Source organism: Pteronotus mesoamericanus, unplaced genomic scaffold (assembly GCF_021234165.1).
Source record: "Pteronotus mesoamericanus isolate MK-2021 breed Mesoamerican mustached bat unplaced genomic scaffold, CSHL_Meso_final contig_74, whole genome shotgun sequence".
Taxonomy (NCBI): domain Eukaryota; kingdom Metazoa; phylum Chordata; class Mammalia; order Chiroptera; family Mormoopidae; genus Pteronotus; species Pteronotus mesoamericanus.
The window spans coordinates 44,609,138-44,630,428 of record NW_026555247.1 but is presented as its reverse complement, the minus strand read 5'-3'; the positions used below and the strand labels follow the sequence as shown (position 1 = coordinate 44,630,428).

The 21,291-nt window shown below is 60.7% G+C and overlaps 1 protein-coding gene across 1 annotated transcript in view; it reads right to left on the bottom strand.

The window, feature by feature from the left end:
- Nucleotides 1–1,581: 1,581 nt before the first annotated feature.
- The window catches only part of PARD6G (par-6 family cell polarity regulator gamma), a 49,737-nt gene continuing 30,027 nt past the window's right edge, over nt 1,582–21,291 (bottom strand). The window contains exon 3 of the mRNA XM_054583902.1: nt 1,582–2,831. Within this exon, the coding sequence (XP_054439877.1) occupies nt 2,020–2,831 (812 nt within the window). The 3' untranslated portion in view covers nt 1,582–2,019. The remainder of the gene's footprint in view (nt 2,832–21,291) is intronic.

Sequence of the window (21,291 nt, the reverse complement as noted above, 5' to 3'; positions counted from 1 at the left end):
GAGTATCTACTACCTGCTTGAGTTTGGACCCATTTTCTCATCTTGAAAATGAGGACACTACCTGCCTCATGGAAAATACGAGAAGGTTAAGGGAAGAAACATAACCCGTGCCAGGCGCGTGGTGAGCGTCACAGGGACCCCAGCTGAGCTGGAAGCTTTTCTCCGCTCACTGTTAGCACTGACGTGCGTTCTGTTATTTAGGACACAAACAGAGAATACCATTAAAAGCAAAGAAAACATTTTTATTCTTTGATATATAAAACCAAGAAAACTTTAACATGTAATACAACATCGCCTCATTTTGTAAGAAAATGGCAGAAAGATAGACCTGGGTAGAAAAATAATCTCAAGCAGCTGTTCCCGGCAATTTCTAACTCCTAAAGTATGAATAATGCACAAATCTGAGGAAGCCTCTTCTTTTCTTTAGAAAAATTATTCTTATTTGCTTAACAAATTAAGATATGGTAAGAAATATAACTTTCTTTTTTGGTAACAGACCCAGTTAACAAGATACTCATGAGCTAGCAATAACACAGTAAAAGAACATTTCCTTGTGGTAGTACGTTAGCATTACATTTTTGGTTATATACTACATGTCACAGAACAAAAACCCACCGACCTTCTGGCTGCTAGTGCGCCCAGCGCCGCCCGCGCGCGGTTCGCCGGAGCTCACAGGGGTCTTTGGTCCGCCCTTTGCCTAGAACAAAACGGACAGCGTGCCTGGCGTTCAGATACGGAGTCAAACACGGGTGCAAGAAACAACCACCCCATAAAGCTATTTCTGAACAATAAATAGTTTCTGCACAAAAGAAAAATACTTTGCTTCTCACTTAACAAATTCAGGAAAAAAGGAGGGAGTGAGATACAGTTTTCCTTCTGTCACGAGCCCGACAGCCACGCAGGCGGCACAATTATGACGCCGGCCAGCAGGGGGCGCTGGGCCACAGGAGAAGGAGCCGCATTGAAAGGGCACCTAGAAAAATACTGTTACCTGTATTTATAGGAAAGCTTTATTTGGTCAAAGTTTAGTTCTCAAAATATAACTAACATTTTCTCCTCAACATCGGATTCAAACAGAATATACACTTTATATAAAATTTCATTGGTATAAACATGAATAAACATTCAAAATTACTAAACATGTAAATATCGCTAGAAGATCCAAGTGAAGTGACAATGAATATAATCTGTTAAAAATCAATTAAGATTTGTATGACTGGTTATTTAAAAACGAAGAGAACCGACGCGCCCGGATGTCTGTGTGCCTTCCAAGCCCCGCGGAGACGTCTCAGAAGCGGCGCTGGGCCCGCGTGACGCCGGGCGAAGGCTGGTGGCGCTCGTCTCCGCGCGAAGCGAACGCCGGCTCCGACCGCGAACGGCGCGCCCCGCCACCTCCCCGCCGGCCAGGCCGGTCCCCACGGTGGACCCAGGGGAGCTGCGCTTCCCCGCGAGGTCTGGGAGTCCGGCGCCCACTCGGCTGTTTGAAATCGGACCACGAACCACCGCACCTGGAAGTTCGCCTTCTACGCGCACACCGGTCGCAGGCGCAGCGCGGACGCCAGCCCGCACCACCCGCTCGGTGCCGGCCCATCCGCAGCGCTGGCGCGAGACCGAGGGGCCTCCGCGCCAACAAGCAGCGTGTGTTTGCGTGGCCAAAGGTAAAAACATGAATTTGTCCTTTTAAAAAGTAATTTTAAAGCTTCATGTAAAAATAAAGTTTTTGAAATTTAAAAGTGAAGTATTTCCTGCACTTGGTCAGACCCTTCCTACCACTTCACAAAGGCCTGGGCCTGCACCCGGCCTGGTGCGCGCGTGCCCTGTTTGTGGAGAAATTTATAAAAATAGACTATTTTGATTTTCTGTCCATAAGTTGAAACAGAGTAGGGGTGCAGAAGAAGAGGAGGGATAAATAAAACCACAGAAGGAAGGGTGATACGTAGAATGACTTTCTTATTTTAAAACGAGTACACACGTGGCCAGCGTTGCCGGGGGCCCGGCCGGGACGCTGCCCCGCGCCCCCTACAGGGTCACGGCCGGGCCGTGCTCCTCCACCCCGCCCGGGGGCAGCGCCAGGCTGTGGCGGGGGTCGGAGCGCAGCGAGCTGAGCAGCCGGAGCATGCTGCCCTCGCGCCCCAGGCCGGGCAGTCCGGACGCCGGGCCCGCGCCGTTGACCCGGGCGAGGCTGCCGGGCGGCCGCAGCACCGGCCGGGGCTCCAGGGCGCCCTCGAGCACGACGTCGGGCTCCTCGTCGCTCTCCATGTCGTCGGGGTGCAGGCTGAGCGGCGCGGCGGCCGGCAGGCTGTGGCGACTGGCCACGCTGTCTGAGGAGCGGCCGGAGCTGCCGGATGCACGGCCGCCGCGCAGCACGTTGTTGCGCTGATTGGCCGGCTTGACCGTGACGATGAGGTTGTGGCTGTTCGCGATCATCATGTCCGTCACCTGGTCCAGCGTCTTGCCCGCCACCTCGATGCCGTTCACCTCCAGCACCTCGTCGTCCACGGCCAGCAGCCCGGTGCTCTCAGCCAGGCCTCCCGGCACCAGGCGCGAAATGAAGATGCCCGGCACCTTCTCCAGGCCCTGCGGCGCCACCCGCACGCTCGTGCCGTCGCGGATGTAGAAGCCCAGCGGCTTCTGGCAGCCGTGCCGGTACAGCCTCACGCGCCGGTGCGTCTCGGGCAGGATGTCCACGTCGATGATGGAGGACACGGGGCGGAAGTCGTGTGGGAGCCCGATGTGCAGGTGCGCGCGCCGGCGCGGTCCCTCCTCCCGCAGCGCCAGCGCCTTCCTGCGCCGCGACAGCGAGCCCGTGGCCAGGCCGTGCTCCGCCTCCTCTGGAAGAGCAGAGAGGACAGTCAGGACAGGGGACACACGGGGCGAAGCGCGACCAAACCGCTCGGCGACACCCGGGGCCCAGGCTTCCTGCGGCCCAGCCTGGCTCTGTCTGTGGCGGCTGCGCACGGTCCCGCAGCCTCTCGGACTCCCCACGGCCCCGGGGAACCGCGCGCCGCCCCCCACCCCCCACACAAGCCTCGGCGCGGGACTGTCCGTCCACTTTGTCAACCTTGTCACACACTGCGCTGTCAAGTGTCGAAGAGCCTCCAGGATGCCACGCACACAGCCGTCCTGGGGCTGCCGAGCTGGCCCAGTGGAGTTCACCAGGCAGACGTTCGAGGCCAAGTCCAAGTGCAGTCACTTTCCCGAAATTAACTTTCTACACGTTTCCAAACGGATGCACAGCAACCCGCGTGATGCTGGAGAGGCTGAGGGGAAGGGAGCAGACAGAGACGGGGCCACGGACGGAAGGGCGAGGCCCTGCCCGGGCCCCGGGAGACGTGCGGAACACCCGGGCATCGCTCCTCAGCTGCGCAGCTGCAGGGGCGCGACCCGTCTGGCGTCGCTGTTTGGGAACTTTGGCATCTGTACGGAAGGCTCGCAACTTCAAGGAGAAGAGCTGGATGTAACAGCGGTCAATTTTAGTAAATTCCACCTACCGGCGCCGCCGCAGCCACCCGCCCGCAAGCCCAGCCCCGGCAGCAGCTGTCGCCAGGCGCGGGGCAGCTTGTGCACCAGCAGGTTCTGTCCTCCAGACACTGGGAATCGGGCTGACAGCCACTGCGGCTGCGGGTCAAAGAGCGAGGACGATGAGGGGGGGGCGGGCTGGCGCGGCCCCTCCCCCGCCTCCGGGGGCTCCGGGGGCTCCCAGGAGATTGGGGGGGGGGGCTGGACTCGACAGATCGACCCAAGAACAACTGCACGGGGAGACGACCGGAAAGTGGCCGTGCTTCCCGGAAAAATGGCTCGGAAAAGGCCAGAAGAGACAGCAAGTTGGCGCCTGAAGCGGGTTCTGGGCACAGCCAGGGCCCGAGAAAAAGAATTTTAAATGACCAAGAAAACCCGCCAACCCTGGGGAAGGGAAAGAATCTAATTTCCAGAGTTAAGTTATTAGATCCAAATGTCCAGTGTTCAACTAAAAAACAAAAAACAAACGAACAAACGAAAACAAACCCAAGACATTCAAAGCAACAGGAAAGCATGGCTCACTCAAAAAACAGAAAAAAGAAAAAGAAAAACAACTTCTAAACCAAAAACTATCCCCGAAAAGACTGAAGAGACAGGACAAGAAAGCAATGTGTGAACTAAATGAAAGTATCAACAAGTGATAGAAAACCTAAGAGGAAACCACATAGAAATTCTGGAGCCGAAAGGTACAAAACTGAAATGAAAAATTCACTGGGGGGGTTCAAATGCAGCTTTGAGCACAAAAAGAAGGAACCAATGAACTTAAAATAGGTTGATGTACACTATTACTATTGAGAAATCAAATGAAAAAAGCGGAGTCCTGACCGGTGCAGCCCAGCTGCTTGGCTGGTCCTGCAGAGCGGAAGGCCCGCCGGTTCGACCCCCACGCAGGGCCCCGGCCTGGGCCGTCGGTTTGGTCCGCAGCCCAGGCGCGTATGAGAGGCAACCAGTGCACGTTTCACACCCTCTCTTTCTCCCGCCCTTCCCCTCTTTCTAAAAATAAATAAAATCTTTGCTAAAAATTGAAGAACAGTGAACGAACAGCCCCTCAAGGACCCGCGGGACCCCACAAAGCAGACTGTAAACAACAAAACGGAGCCCCTTTCCAATGGAGCCGGAGCCGCCCCCCGGGGGGACTGCCCGGCGCCTCTCGCGCCCCCATCGCTGGACGTCCGCACAGGACGACCGAGCGCACTGCAGCCCCTGAACTCGGCAGAGACAGCCGGCAGTCATTAGGGCCGCTGGACAGGGGACGCCCAGACCACGGAGCCTGGCATCCCCGGGTTACGGCGTCTGCGCCCACGAAGCGCCTCCCTTCCCCGGGTGCACCCGTCCCGCCCGGTCCCAGGACGCCCGCCGCCCTCGCTTCCGCCTGGAGCCCTGCTTGGGCCTCTGCCCGAGCCGCCGCTTCCTGAATAGCCGTTCTTGATGATCTCAAATAAATGCTTGTTTGCTTCTCCTTTTGAAAGGCCTTTTATATTTAGGTTAACAAAACCAACATGTGCATGATGGGAGTTCCAGAAGAAAAGAAAGGCGTGGAGGGAATATTTGAAGAAATAACGCCCGAAGTTTCCCAAATTTGATGAAACGCATGCATATAAACATCCAAGAAGCTCAACAAACTCTAAGTATGATGAAGTCAAAGAGACCAAAACGGAGACACGTTACAGTAAAAGTTTCCAAAGACGAGGACAGAACCTTGAAAGCGGAGGTGGGGGGGGGGGGAGAGGAGCCGGTCCCTACACACGCGGGGCCCTCAGCGAGCGTGGCCGGCCCTTCCCAGCGCAGACTCTGAGCGCAGGGGCAGGCAGCGGACGGGAAGGGCCACCACAGGAAACGGACCGCCCACCAACACTCTTCTCTCCAGCAAAACGGTGAGAAATCCAGAAACAAGCTGAGGAGCTTGTGAGCGCGAGACCCGCCGGCAGGAAACGCTGCGGGGCCTCCTGGGGGCCTGACGGGGCCCAGCCAGCGAAGCGGCCGCGGAGAAATGCGGGCCTCAAGGAAGGCACGCGCAGGCGCGGCCACGCAGGCGCGGCCAGGGAGGCTGGGATCGTCAGAGCGATGGCCCGGCACGGCGCTCGTCGCTTCCCGACGGTTTCGGAGACAATACACCTGAAGGAAAATGTGAAGGAAAAAAAACTGTCTGAAAGCTAGTAGTGTTGTTACTTTGGTTTGGAACGTCAAATCTTAGCTTCGACATCACTTGAAAGACTAGAGCATTTAGGAGCACCATTCGTTTAGGTTTGGGGGCGCATGTGCACGGAGACGTGACTCTGTGACGCCCACGACCGGAAGCGCCGGGAGCGGAGCTGTGAAGGAGCAGAGCGGGTGTGTGTTGTTGAAGTCAAGCTGCTGTAACTTGATATTAGAATGTCCTAACTTCAGGGAGATCAAAGTAATCTACGTGGCAATCACAAAGACAATAGCTATAGAATATACATGGGAAGAAATAAGAAAGGAAATAAGATATTTTATACAAAAAAAATGAACTAAACACAAAAGAAGACAGGAAGGCAGGAAGTAAGGGACAAAAAGCCTGTGATAAATACGGAAAACAAAGAGCAACACGTCAGAAGGCGCTCCGTTCTTAGCAACTACTGTGAACGTAAATGGGTTAAACTTTCCAGTCAAAAGGCGGAGAGTGGAAAAATGGCTAGAAACACATGACCCAGCTCTGTGCTCTCTGTGAGGGACTCGCCTGAGAGCCAAAGACACGAAAGCCTGAGAGAAAGAATGAAGAGACGTTCCCCGCAAATTTTAACAGGAAAGACCAGGGGAGGCTGCACGAGCATCAGGCAAAGTCGGACTTGAAATACAGAAAACACAGGCAGAGGAGGACACTATCTACTCTGAAAGGTTCAACAGAGCAAGAAGATGTAACAATCACAAACATTTATACACGTACTGATAGATCATCAAAATATAGAAAGCACAAACGGACAAAACGGAAGGAAGAAAGTTCTGCAGTAGCAGCTGGACTTCAATACACCCCTCACAAAAATCTATATAATGAGTAACCAGAGGGAAGGAAAGTAAGGAAATAGAAGGCATAACGTGACGACCCACCTACATCTACCAGACACACACGTGACACTCACGTGACACCCACAACAGCGTGCAGAGCTGCCCCGAGTGCGCGCGGGCATGTTCCAGCACAGAGTGCGTGTTAGGCCATGCGCTCTCAGTAGAGCTGAAAAGATAAGACATCACACGAAGTATCTTCTGTGACCACAACAGAGTGGAGTCAAGAATCAGCAACACAAAGAAAACGGGAAAATTTTTTTAAATGTGGAAACCTAACACCGTAGTAAACAACTGACGTATCAAAGAAATCACAGGGCGACTAGAAAATAGGCAGAGGGGTATCGAAATAAAAACACAATGTAGCAACACGCATGGGATACAGGGGCAGCCGCGGCCTGCGCTGGAAGCCGAGGACGCCTCCAAGCAGCAGCCTGCTGTTACGGCCCAGGAAAGCCCCGGCTCGCTGGTTAAGTGGGAACAGGCTGAGCTCCAAGCTGGCAGGAGGGAAAGAGTCACGGACAACACGGCAGAGAGAAATGACAGGGAGGACGGGACTCAGCAGAGGAAGGCAATGACGCGAACAGTGCATTTCTCAAAAAGACGAACAAGGTCAGCAAACCTTCAGCTGGATGGACTAAGAAAACAAGAGAAGACTCAAGTTACTAAAATCAGAAATGAGAGTGTGAACATCACTACCAATCTATAGAAATGAAAGGGATTATGAGAGAGTATTATGAACAATTTCATGCCAACAAAGTGATTGTTTATATAAAATGGACAAATTCCTACCAACTCAAAACCTACAAAAATTAAATTACAAAGAAATTTTTTTTAAAAAAACTGAATAGATTTATAGTAAGGAGATAAATAAATAATCCAAGATCTTCCCAAAGAGGAGCTGTGGACCGGGTGGCCTCACTGCTGACTTCTGCTGAACATTTAAAGAACAAACACCGATGTTTCTCAAACTTTCCCCCAAATCGAAGAGGAGGGGACACTTCCCGACTCACCCCACGAGGCCCGCGTCACCGCAGCCCAGAGCCAGGCCGCAGCACGGCAGAGCAAGACTCCCTGGGAGCGCTGATGCACAAATGCTCAGCACACTACTGGGAAACACAACCCACCAGCGGATTAAAAGAATTATACACCAAGACCGAGTGGGATTGCTCCAGGAATGGAAGGCTCAACCTGCGGAAGGGCGATGTCATGCGGCCACCTGAATGAAGGGGACAGCATGAAGGGACTAAATGATCCTCTCAACTGATGCAGAAAAAGCAAACTTGACAACCTTTCATGTAGAAAGCTCTCAACACACTAGGAAGAGAAGGAGGCTACCTCAACATCCAAAAAAGTGACGTCTGAAAAACCCACAGCCAACGTCACGCCAACGGTGAGAGGCTGCGAGCTCCTCCTGTAAGATCGGGAGCAAGACAAGGCTGTGGTCCACTTTCCCCGCCCCGTTCGATGTGGCGTTGGGCGTTCTAGCCAGAGCAGTTAGACAAGAAAAAGAAAGAAAAGGCCTCACGAATGGAAAAAAGGAAGTAAAATTGTCTCTATTTTCAGATATGATGCTGCCTGCAAAAAATCCTGGAGACTCCACAAAAAGTTTTCAGATCTAATCAACAAATTCAGCAAACTCACAGGATACAAAGTCAACACACACACAGCAGTTGCACTTCTATACAAAAGCACGGAACGGTTTGAAGAGAAGTTACTGGTTAGGCAGGTGACGTTTGGAAAACTGAAGTAAACATTTCCTCATATCAGAAAAACTGTTTGGTTTCACTTTTTTTTATGTGCTATGCCTTTGGTCTGGGGGGCTCTATCAGAAAAGCGCTGGGAGCCGATGGAGGGGCAGCTGGCCGGGGCGGGGGCTGACGGCTGTCCACACAGGGCCGCTGGGCAGGAGGGGCCGCCCTGGAGGCCGGGCCCAGTCCCAGGGCGTAGCCACACACGCAGGCCCGTGGTTTGTGTGTTTGGGGCCATGTGTGTCCACTTTTGCACGTGGAATCTTCGCAGCTCCGCAGAGCCTGCCTGTGTGGGGTGGGGCCGTCTCCACCGCTTTGCTAATGAACACCCGACACGGGTGCTGCCCTCAGCACCCCCCCCCGCCAACGGGCGCCCACGAAGCGGCTGCCTGTCAACAACACGGGCCCTCTCAGGCATGCCTCTCGAGACAAAAGGCGGACAGACCGAGAAGAGACGAACCGCAGAAAGCATGAGTGGGCCGTCAGGGTGGGAGAAGGGCGGACACGGCAGGGGAGCACCGGGAGCCGCCCCGGAACCCCCGGGACCCCTGGGAGAACCGCCCGCAAACCCCGTCAACCCGGACACTTCTCCCCGACTGGCTCCCTCCAGAAAGGCCTGCGCATCGACTGGCAGGCCCGGCCCACGCCCTGCAGGGCCCGCGCCTGGCACGGGGGCAGCTCGGCCTGCACGGCAGCAAGCAGGCGGGCCGCCTGTGGTCGCCTCCAGGGACGGCAGACCCTGGGCCACAGCTCAGGAACGGACTTCGAAGGCACAAGCACGTCCACACGCAGCGCGGAAGGCCGGGCAGCGTGCAGCCAAGGCCGCCCAGAGGCCCGCACGTCTGCGCGTGCCACGGGCCTGGTGCCTGGAGCCGGGATCCTGGACCAGCCGTCAGTTGACTGGCTGATGAACTGGTGACACCATCAACCAAAATACCGTCACCTTTTATTCCACATTGATACGGCAGGGTCCAAAAGGACTTTTGAAATAAGGTGACTTTTCAAACAGTCACACTGGTAACACATGAGTATATTCCACTCTGCTCCACAGACGTGCCCACCCACGGGTGGACCTGCCCACACACTCACTGGGCACACGTGCGGCCACCTGCACCTCTGTCCCCTCGGCATCCAGGGTGGGCGGTGGCCAGCGTGCGACCTCGGCCAGCACCCGGCCTCTGTGCCTACACCCGCGGGCTCCAGGCCCTGGGCTCCTCAGGACACAGGATGCCAAGGGAGAGAAGTCTGTCCTGGAGAAACCATGGAGCTCGTGGCAGAGGGAGACACAGACACGATTTTAAGGGAAACTGTTTGGAAAACAATGCAAGAAGAGTATGGGCTGGACCTGGTGGGGACAGTGTGGCTTTGGGTCAGCAGGGACCCGCCTCCCACCGGCTGGAAGGAGGGGCCAAAAGGAGTGAACAAGGCCAGGCCAGTGAACAGCAACAGGACAGACCCACACAAACATTAATTAAAAGAAAGCATGAGACACTCCGCTGACATCAGATAAAGCAGACCTCAGGCCAGGGGCTGAGAGGAGGAGGGACCGGGAGGGACACAGGAGCACGAAGCAGCAGCCCACCAAGCACACGAGTTCCATGCAAGTCGTGGGAAGCAGAGCTAACAAACCGCAAAGACCAGCAAAACGCCGGGGAGAGTCGAGGAACCAGGCCCACAGGTACGGCTGAGGACGCTGGCCCTCCTCTCTGAGCAAGGCCACGGGCAAGTCCGCAGAGGGCCAGCAGCACACTCGGGGCAGTGCCGTCGACCCCGGGGCCCGGCAGGCACGTCGGCACAGCCAGCAGCAGCGGGGCACGCGCTCAAGTGCCCGGGGACCGCGGCCAAAGCAGACGGTGTCCTGGGCAGGGCAAACCAGCCCAACAGATTCTGAAAAACTGAAGTCACACCGAGTGTGCCCTCTGAGCATGGTTGTGAATCATGAGCTCGAACTAAAAATCAACACCAGAAAGACCACAGGAAAATCTCCAAACACTCAGGAAATAACCAACCCACTCCTAAATAATCTACAGGTCAAAGGGTCCGACCGTCTCCAAGGAAGACACCACACGGACCTGCGTGAACGAGCCTGACCCGTACGCAATGCGCGGCAGCAGCACGTGCGTCAGGGGCGGGCGGGCGGGTCGGTGCCCCGGCCTCAGAAACCCAGAGAAGGAGCAAACTGGACCTCAGAGAGACACGGGGCGGAAGGCATGAGGATAAAGTGACTCAATAAAACTGAACACATGAGAAGACCAGAGGAAGCCCACGGAGCGGACAGCAGGGTCTTTCTGGGGCAGTTGGCTGCAGGCGCCTCTGCCCGGACGGAACCAGCTCCACAGGCCGCCCGCCTGCCCGCCCGCTTCCCGCACAGGAGGCCAAGCCCAAACTGCCACCCGCAGGCCCAGTCCCTTTCCTGGGATGCACATCCCTCGCCTTGAAGGGAATTCTCTCCACAACGTGTCCTCCTCCTGTCTAAAGGGCGACAGCACCCCGGCCAGCGTGGCTTGGCAGGTGGGCATCGTCCCACAAACTGAAAGGTCACCGGTTCACGCCCAGGAGTGCACACGTGCCGGGGCTGCGGGTTCGGTCCCCAGCAGGGCTGCCTATGGAAGGAGCCAGTCGATGGTTCTCTCACACTGACATTTCTCTCCCTCTGCTTCTCTCTCCCTTTTCCTCTAAACTCAAAAATTAAAAAAAATAGACTCAAAGGGCAACAGCTTAGAACTTTCACGTCAGCGTTTCTGTGGGTCTGCTCTGCTCTTCGCTGCTGTCCTGTCTGAATGCCGAGTCCAGAGCAGAGCTGACCGGAGGGCCCTGGGCCTCCTGAGACCCTCAGAGAGCACACGTGTGCCTTGTGCACCCATCACCCCAGCCAACTCCCCACCTCAGTAACTGCTGGTTGGACATGCTGCTGAGCCGCTAACCTCCGGGAAGTTGCCAGGGAACGTCATCGCCACCATTTCCACCCACCTCCTGAGCAGCAAGCTGGCCACTTCGTCCCCATCTGGACCTACAAACAAGTGCTGTGGCTCTTCGCTTGTATCTGCCTCTGAAATGAAGGCAGGGGCACCTGCAGGGCCACCGGACACGCAGCCTGGCTCCCGAGGCCACCGGCCAGGTTGGCGCGGACCACGCGCCACCACAGCGACGACTGTGTTCCGGCCACCTGTCCGTCCCCAAGCGAGGCCAGTGAGCGTCTCCCAACGGGGGTCCTGGCGCCCGTCCCGGGAAGCCCCACTTCACGTGGCCAGGGTGGCAGCACAGCCCGGTGCTAGCGGCAGGTCTCCGCGGCCTCCCCTCCCCGCCCGTCCCCTCCCCTCCCCGGCGGGGAGTCCTGGAATGAGGCTTCTGGGAGGGGGGCAGGAGGCCGGCGGGAAGGCCCGGGGGCCGCAGCAGCGGCAAATGGTCAGGACTCCGGGCCTGCAGCCCTTGCTGGCACTCAGGGTCCAGGACAGCCAGGTGGGCCAGGGAAATGGCAGAGTCTCCGATGTCCCTCCTTTCTAGCGATTCACACGCACAAATACTGCCTGTTTCTCATGTTTGCCTACTCACGCGTGAGATGGTAACTAGAATCAAAAACGAGCCCTTACTTTTAAACACTATGCTACAAATTGTCTTCTCCCGAATACCACGGGTTCCCTCCAGCAACCGTTTCGGCACAGCAGCGGCAGTCTCCGCGTTCCTACGCCTCCTGACTTTCTGTGCACAAGTCTGATTCTGACCCTTTTCCTGGAACCACATGCTACCGTGGCGCGTGTACTCCTCCAGCATCCAGGCTGTTACTCCGCTTTAGGTGATGAAATGTTCCAGCTGCGCCAGATGGACTCTTGACACTGATGTTGGTGTCAGCTAACGAGCCCAACGCACGCGTGCGCCTCCCCCATCAGCAGGTCCACCGCAGGCACGGCTGCACACCCACCGCCCCCACGGGCGGGACCCCGCAGCTCCCCTTCCGACCAGCCACTCGGTGGCAGCTTATTTTTTAAGAACAAAACAGCATTTCCAACATCCCACTAAGTGTACTCCGTAGAGACTGTCCGACAAGTGGGGGAGAACTTGTCTCCCCCACCCATTTTCCCAGCCCCAGAACCCTCGCGGTCTACAAGGCGTTTCCAGCTCCTGGGAGGCCCAGCGCAGGCCCGCCCGGCCCCACACCTGGACCTTGGGGCTGACAGCCCACAGCCCAGGCGGCGGCGACGGTGTGCACAGCGGCTGGAGGGCACGTGGGCTCCGTCCCTGAAGCGCCGTGCTCACCCTTGTCCCCTCCAGGCACGGAGGCGGGAGGACGCAGGAGGAGGTGGGGCTGGGCTCGGCCCGTCTGCGCTGCGCCCCTGCTTTAGGGAGCCCCAACCGCAGCACCAGAGGGCCTAGCACACGGGCCCTGACCTCGGACCTGCGCCCGCCCGCAGAACTGATCGCTCCTCTGCGTCCAGCGACCCCGGTTCATTTAAGCAGCCTCCAAGGGCGTCCCGGCACATGGAAAGCTGACCCGCAGAGTCGCCCACTGGGGGCTTGCTGGCTTTCAGCCAAAGACCCTGGTCGGTCACAGCCGAGAAAGGGCAGCCACGCCCAGGGCCTCCGGTCCGCTGGGAGCGCTGTCCTTCGGGCTCGGGCGAGGCGGCCGGCGCGCTCAGCGGGGGGTGGGGGGGGGGGCGTGCGAGCCCGGACGTGGACCGCAGGCCGTGGGGACGTGGGCTCCCCAGACGCGAGCCCTGGGACGCGGTCGGTCCGGCTGCGAGAGGGGTGCGCCTGTGCGCGGCCCGTGACCGCGGTCTGTGCGGCGCTGCGCACGCTGCCCCGGCCGCCCCCCGCCCCCCGCCCCCGCCCCGCGCTCGTAACACTGGTCACTATCACGTCCCCTGAGTTGGGAAGCAGCTGTTCAAACTCACAGGTTTGAACAAGGCCAGGCGTCGGTCGCAGCAGATGGGGCGGCCCGGCCGCGGCCACGCGGACTCCCGTGAGGTGTGGCGGCGCCCCCCAGCCCGCCCGGTGCCCCGCCCGCAGCCGCACTCGGCCGCCCGGCTCCGCAGGAAGCTCCGCACGTGGACTCCATTAGTCAAAAGTTCCCCACGGTCCTAAAACCAAAATTTCTTCTAAAGAATGTCTCATTCCTAAGATTCCAGCTTGGGTTCCTAAAATGCCTTTTCACAAAACCAAGTCATCGCGGCTCATTTACCAAGCAATCCGTTACCTGCCGCGTGGTTTCCCCCGAGGCGCACGAGCAGGACAGGCCGGGACCCTCCGGGCACGGCCCGCCCGCCCTTCCCACCTCCACTCAAGTTAAATGCCTTTCCGTCTCCGCGTCCAGGTCCCGTGTCTGCAAGGGACACCGCTGCCGCCGCCGGAGCAGGACCGGGACCCGTGACAGGTGAAAGTGCTTCTCGGGACCGCCTTCGTGTGACGCCTGCGACGTCGCGGAGGTTCCGCGGAGCACGCGGGGCGGCAGGACCCAGACCAGGGCGCGGCCCGCCAGCTGCACCCGCGGATCTGTCGCTCCACGGACGTCCGCTCCAAGACCCTCGGAGGCCCCGGAGCTCCCGCGGCCGGACCTGCCCAGCGTCGCAGCTGCGCACCGCGGCGAGGCGGGTGGGCGGGGAGCTCGGCGCCAGGCACGCAGGGCCCTGCACAATGACGTCACCACGCAATGGGGTCGCCGTGCAATGACCGCAGCCGCCCCCATGGCCCACACGACCGCGCGTCACGGTGACCACAGGAAACCGTGAGGAAGAGCCATCCGCACCGCGAGCGCGGTGGGCCCACAGCTGCCATCAGGCTGCGAGGACCATCTCGGAGCGCGTGCCCCACAGACACGACGCCTGGAGCCAGGCTTCGCGCAGAAGCGCCGCAGCCGCCGGTGCCCGGCGGGGCATCGGGGTGCGCGGTGCCGGCGGTGCTCCAGCCGTTCCGCTCCAGCCACGCGCGATTCCTGGAGCAGAAACGCTGGCGCGGGGTGGAGGGCTGCGCGCCCAGGAGAGGAGCTTCCTCACCAGCCAATCGGGACGTCGGGGTCACACGACAGCGCGGGGAGGCATCGCGCCTGCTCCCCTGGGAGAGCCGCTGGGCCAAGCACCGCAGGACGTGAGCACGTGAAGGGCCGCTGGAAAAGCCTAGAACTGAAGCGGGGAGCGGCTGTCCACCTGGAATGTGCGCGGCCCGGGGCCTGAGCTCCCACGGAGGCTGGACGGGCGGCCGCGCGAGGCCGGCTCCGGTCTCGGCCCCTCCAGGGCGCGCAGGTTGCAGGGCTCCCTCCCCGCACCTGCGCGGACGCGCAGGCACACGCAGCGCTTCCGGCAAGGCCGCTGCGCCGGGCAGGGCGAGTCGGGGCAGGACTTCGCTCCTACAGGCTCCAGAGGCGTGGGCTCTGTCAGGGCGGCCACGCCAGTGGGAGAGCCAAACGTGGCGCATTTCACCAAGGGATCCAGGACCCCCGGCAGCTCCCTCTGCCCCCAGGCTTCAGCCTGAAGCCGCCTCCTTCCTCTGAGGCCCCTCAAGCCCCCCCCCCCCCACGGGCACCGTGCAGACCAGGCTCCCAGAGGGCCCGCCCTGGGGGTGCAGGCCCGGGACGGGGTGCCGCCCTGGAAGCCGGCAGGCCGGGCTCCCCGCCTCAGCAGGGCGTCCGGGTCGCGCGCAGGGCCCTGTGTCTCAGGGGCCGGCTGTGTGGGCGCCAAGTGCCTGCGGCGGCTTCGATCGGGGCTGGTTCCAGATTCAAAGGAAGTTTAACGGACAGTTTTACAAAGTGACCCAAACCGACTGCGGAAGAGGCTGCAGGGCGGCGCCCCCGTGAGGCCCCAGGTAGTGACAGCTCCGGCGACGAGGGAAGGGGATCCTGAACGGCTGCTGCCTGCAAACGGCCCTTCCTGCCCTGAGGGCGGCGGCCCCGCCCGAGCCCCCCCCCCCCCGTGGTCCCCAGAACCCATTCTGCCCACCCCCAAGTCAAGGACTTGGCTGGCGCTGCGGTCGCGGGGCTGAGGCCAGGACTCGGAAATGCTCGCCCGATCCAGCCCTGAACCGACAGGAGTCACTCTTCGCGCTATCGATTCACCAGTTTGGAACGTTTCACAGGAGCAGACTCGGCCGCGGCCCGGCCCCTCCTGTCTGACTCTCACTCAGCACGGCAGTTTCCCGGTTCACGTGTGCTGTGCCAACGGTCAGTTCCTTCTCAGGCCGAGCGGACCCCCCTTGTGGGGATGGACGCCACTGGGTGGAGCCACGTTCTTGAGGGACCCGTGGGTTGTTTCCACTTTTTGGCTCCTGTGAGTGAGATGCCACACACGTCCGTGAACACGCCTTTGTGTGGACGCGGGAAACACTGGGCGGAGTGGCGGGGTCAGCCACACCTCCCTGCCGGCCTCCAGGGCGGCCGCCGGCCTGCCGGAGGGTCCCACTTCTCACAATCCCAGCACTGGTTCTTATCCGTCTTTCGTGGCTTCATCTGCGCATCGACCATTTGTGTACCTCTTGGAAGGAATGCGTATTCAGATCCTTTGCCCATGTTCAGCTGTGCTGTGAGCTCTTTATATACTCTAGATATACTCTCTTAAAAGACTTGAAACAATTTTCTTCTATTCTTTCATTCTACTTAAAATGTCCTTTGACACCCAAACGTTTTAAATTTTGCTCAAATCCAATTTATCTAGTTCTCTCTTGATGCTTGCGCTTTCAGTGTTAGAGTGAGGAAACCATTGCCTCATACTAGGTCACACCCTGTGCACTTCTAGGTAGCAAACAAAGTGGCTTTGGCCCTTGTTTTAAAAAACACAGAAACATAAACACCCCGTGCTGGGGGGCTCGTCTCCGGAGGGCCCCCTGTCTGCCCAGGAGAGGCTGCCCAGCAGAAGGAGCCTGGGACCAGCGTGATACAAAATTGAACAAACCAAACGCTCCATGCAGACGGTCCTAATTTAGGAAGTTAAGTTGCATCGAGTTCAACTACCAGCTCCCCCAACGCCGTGCACGTGGGATGGGCTCCAGGAAGTGCGCGCTCTGGCCCGAGGAGTCTGTCTCGGGGAAGACAGGCCGCGGCCACCCTCAGGCACAGCCCTGGCACCTGCCAGGCAGGGCGGCGACCTGGGCAGACTCCACCCGGGGGACGGGGGGAAGCGCACCTCCATCTGCGCCACTTCAGTGACAAGTTTCCTCAGACAACAGATCTTTCCTGAGAGCACCTCAAAGTAAAACCAGCCTCCGCTGACTGCGTGTCCTCGGGCTCCTGGCCATCGTCCTGGGGCTGCGAGCAGGCCCCCCGCGGCCTGGGCGGCCCCCCACCGTCTGCGGGCCCCGTCCGCTGACCGCGATGCCAACCCACCTGAGAGCACCGCCCGCCCGCCCCGCCCCCGCCCCCGCACACGCAGGTCATGTCCCCCCAGCCGTCTGGGTGCCCTTCGGGCCAGGCAGGGTGACCCATGAAATTAGCCCTCCACGTAACCCACACGCGTCACAGTACACAGAACAACGGTTTAGGGATTGTTTTGCGGCAGAACTGGGGGCCTACGCGTTCCCTCCAGCTGCCACAAAGGAACAGCACAAGTGAGCGGGGCCCTGCAGGCTCCTCCAAGGCACTGACCCCACTGCCCAACAGCCCCCAGCCCGCTGCGACCTCGTTCTGCTCGGAGGACAGTCAGTCCGAGGGGCTTCCTGGAGGAGGGGCTCTGGGGGGAGAGAAGGTTTGTCGGTTTGCGCCCGGGGTCGTGGTGAGGGCCGCCCGCGGTGGAGGAGGGAGAGGTCATGATGAAGGGAGGGAGTCGGGAGGTCGAAGGGGTGGGGGCCAAAGGGCACTTCTTGTAACTGTCGGGATTCACACTTGAACTGGGGAGTACGAGTAACAGAGAACCACGTGAAAAAGGAGGGCCGAGGGGCCGGGGGACAGGCGGCAGCAGGAAGCCGAGCCGACGCGCGGCTGGTTTCAAAGGACGTGTGTCTGTGCTCCGGAAGCGACAGCCCCCCTGTCCCACCTGGAGACGTCCCGCGCGGAGGACAGGCTGACGGGCGGGCCCGGGGCTGAGGCTGAGCCCGAACGTGCTTCTCGGAGGCAGGCGCCCGCCCACAGCCGTTCCCTGCTCCCTTCAACACTGACACAGGACTGCCCCGAAGCCCCGGGCGCCCCCGCCGGAGCGGCTGCAGGGCCTCAGCTCTGCGGGCCTCGGCCTGGGGGAGGCGCGGCGCCCGCGCGGCCGGCCCTCCGGGCTCTGCGCTGCCAGGCCTCCCGGGGGCCGGGCGCTCTCCGGAGGCCGGGGCACGGGTGCACTTTCGTTTGGGTGCCCAGCCCTTTCCCAGCCCTGAAAACAGAGGAAGCGCACGCCGGACAGACTGCAGTCCTAGGAATCAGCACATCCTGCTGAACACGGGAAGCGGTGACCACTCCGTGTCCTATTTTGCCGGAGAGCTGTGATCTGTCCCTAAAACCCACTCGAGCCCACACGACGGAGACCGAGAACAAGGACCGTGGGGGATGGGAAGCGCGGCTGGGCCGCAGCACTGTGTGACGGCGCGAGACAGCTCTGTGCACTGTCACCGCTGAGGGAAACGGCAAATACGTACAAATCTGTGTGTTACTTCCAACAAGTGCAATCATCGAAAAGCAATTCTCAGTAAAAACCGCACCCCAGCAGAGGGTGGCTCCCAACGGCCTGTCCGCTAGGCCCAAGGGCAGACACTTCTGCCTCTGGCTGAGGCGCCGCAAACCCAGCGCCTTTAGGGCCAAGTCCCCCTGAGCTCTGAGCCCCTGAGCACAGCTCCCAGGCCCTGCGCCCGAGCCCAGACACTGTCCCCTGAGCCCTCTGCTCATGGGGATGCAGAGAGGGGCACTGAGCCGAGAGCCCACGGGAGCTGCCAGGAGAGCTCCTCACGGGCCCTGCTGCCCAGCTGCAGGCTCTCCAGCCATGGGTCCCCCTTGCTCTCGGGCTGGGCCGGCCCAGGACAGCAATTTGCAAAGGGGCTGGGAGCCTTTGGCACTCAGTTTGAAGGAGCATCACCTTCACAAACCTCTTATGACGGCTCTTTTGGGAGCCCAAAGTGAGTGCTTATCTCCACAACACATGGCAGAAAACCGAGGTCAACAAGTGTGGTAGATGGAGGCCCCACCCGGGCGGGGGCGGCTGTTTCCTGCTGCTCGGAGGGGTGTGGGCTGAAGGCGACAGGGCCACAGGGCCGAGGTACACCTGCAGCCTCCACGTGTCCACCCTGAGAGTCCTCCCCGAAGCCTGCCCCTCTCCCACACACAGGACCACACTGACGCCAAAACAGCCTGAGGCGCACGCCCTGTGTGCCCGGTCCCGGGAGCACCGAGCGGGGAAGGTAGGGCCTCCCAGAGCCGCCGGTGGGTGAGTCACAGGCCAAGTCCCGGGAAGAAATGAGCTGACCGTCCAATTTCCTACATTTTTGCTGAAGCCACAAAGGGAGGCTGAGAACGAGGCACTGATCGGAACTCAGGGTTCCCTCCTCGAGCCCACGTCGGGGGGGCTTCTGGCCAAACCCCCAGCGCTGTGCCCACGGCCAGGGCCACGAGGCGTGGCCACCGGGAGGATGCCCGCAGTCCCATTTTGGAACCAGAGGGGACATTTTTACTCTGCCATCCCGGGAGCCAAAATCGCTCGGCACGTCTCAGCGAGGCAGCGCCAGACGCGGCGAGGCCGGGGCGGCAGTGCACACCTGCAGCCCGGCGGACAGGCCCCGGGGCCCAGCGCCGCGCCTCCTGCCCACTGCACCGGCAGGAGAACATTCCTTTCCTTACAGGGCCGTGTGCTGGTACCACCAGCTGCCGAGAGCCGGGGGCTCTGTGAGGCTTGGGCGCAGCCAGCATCTAAGCCCGCAGTCCCCCCAGCGGTGGCTTCAGCCCCGCCCCGCCCCGCGGCTCCCCACGCGCCTGCACAGCTGACTCGCTGGAGCCGGTAATGACAGCCCAGGGCGCTGCACATGGGGTGGCAGGCAGCTACGTGCCCTGCGCCGGGGCCGAAGTCCTGGCAGCCCCGCCGACCAGAGGCTCCGGTGGGGTGCGGGGGAGACAGCTGGCCGACGGCAGGCAGGGACAGGCGGCCGCAGAGCAGCACTGAGCCCGCGACTGGGGGCGCAGACTCGCCCTGCAGGGGCTCCTGAGAGCGGGGGGGGCCCTGAGCCATGTGCCCGGCTGCCCTGGGCGCTCCCCAGGCCGACCCGACGAGACCCGGGTGGAGCCTGGGACGCAGCGTCCCTGTCTGTCCCCATCCCGGCGGCATTAACGGCAGCAGGGTGGGCATGACCCAATGGCCAGGGCCTGCAGCTGCCTGGAAGTTTCCAGAAGGACCATCCGTTCTGAACTGACCCCCACCACACCAGCGGCAGGGGCTCAGCACAGAGGCCCGCCCGGCGCAGCTCCTGCCCCTCACCCCCCGCACCCCACACCCCCGAGGCTCCAGTGGCAGCCGGCGTGGGGAGCCAACCTCAGTCTGCAGCCCAGGAACCGGCCCCGACCGGCCCCGAGGCTCCCAAACCCCAGGGGACAGGTGGTGACCCTGGAGACGTTTGTGGCCGTCGTGACTGGGGGCACTCCGTGGGCGGGACCAGAGGTGAACACCCACGGTGCTCAGGACACCAGGAGAGCTGCGGGCGCCAGCCGCTGCCGTACCCACGCTTCCAGCGGGCGCAGCTGCACAGCCCGCTCTCCTCGGCCGGCCTGCAACTGCAGAGCCAGCACCGTGTGAAAACGGTCACGCGAGCCAGTCAGCAGGGGCGGCGGGTGGGAGAGGTGCGCACAGAGCTCCCGTGGAGACACCCGGACCCTGCATCTCCAACCTGGGGTGGGGGGCCCTGGGCCGCGCGGAAGCTGAGAGAGGCCCGGTCTTGCGCCTCATCCGGGCTGGCGGGGCTGCCTGCCACTCTCGCCCTCCTGCCGCTGGCCTTGCCTCTCCCTGTGTGAGGTGCTGCTGTCCTGGAGCTGGACGCCTACCCCGCAAAAGACCCACGTGGAGATCCCGCACGCCTGCATCTGGCTGCACCGCTCCCCCATCAGCAAGGAAACCGGCTGGACGCAGGGGCTGCCTGGCGCCGAAGGCTCTCCCGCAGCCCCTGTGCCGTGTCCTCTGCCCAGACGCCGGCCAGGCCCGTGCGGCGCGGCTGCCCCGGGGCCTTGGCACGCCCGCGCGGCTCGCCCACGCTCGGATAGATTCCTTACAAGGTGACAGTTGTTCTTTGGGCAGGACAAACATCCACGGACGCCTTTTTCAATCCAATGTCACAGTTTTACTCCAGCGCTGGGTGCAGAGCTGAAGCTGACATGTGTCAGAAAGCTGAGGCGCCTCGCCTGCCAGCAGAGGCCCCTCCCCCAGCCTCCTGCGGCCAGGCCTCCCGGGGGGCCCGCGGGTGGGCAGTCTGTGCGGGCGGTCGGGCCGGCGTCCTCCCTCGCAGCTGCCTCCCAGCCCACCCTCGCGAGCTCCCCGTCTGCAGGAGGCTCTGAAAGGGCCTGAGGGAGCAAGGGGAGGGCCGCACGGGAGGCGGTGAGACACGGTGCAGCCGATTTCTGTCAAACGGGCCGGGACCACGCGGCAGGGAGGGCGGGGGGCGGGGGCGCGGGGTGAGCCACATAGCGGTCACTGTGGAAAAGTGTTCTGATCTTCCCCAAGCTGCTTCTGAAAAACAAGACTGAAAAACCCAAAGACAAAACTGCCAGCGCCGCTCCCCATCCTTTATGCTCCATTCGGACAGCTCGCCGCGCCCGAGGGCGCACAAGGCCCCCAACCCCGCGGAGCGGGACCCCGAGCCCCGCCCCGAGCCCCGCCCCGAGCCCAGCCGCTGCTCGCAGACCCGGCACCAGGCGCCCGCTCGTCCGCCTGTCTCCGTCGCTGTGCTATGAATAACAGGCTCCGCTCCGCGGAGGCTGGGAGCACCTCTCGCGGGTTTCTGCAGACATTCCTCTGGCTTCCGCACCCCGCTGCTCCCCCAACCACAAGGATGGGAACTGAGCAAAACCAGTCATCATGATCCTTCTCTACCAAAACCAGCCTCAACAACGTTTTACACAACTTTT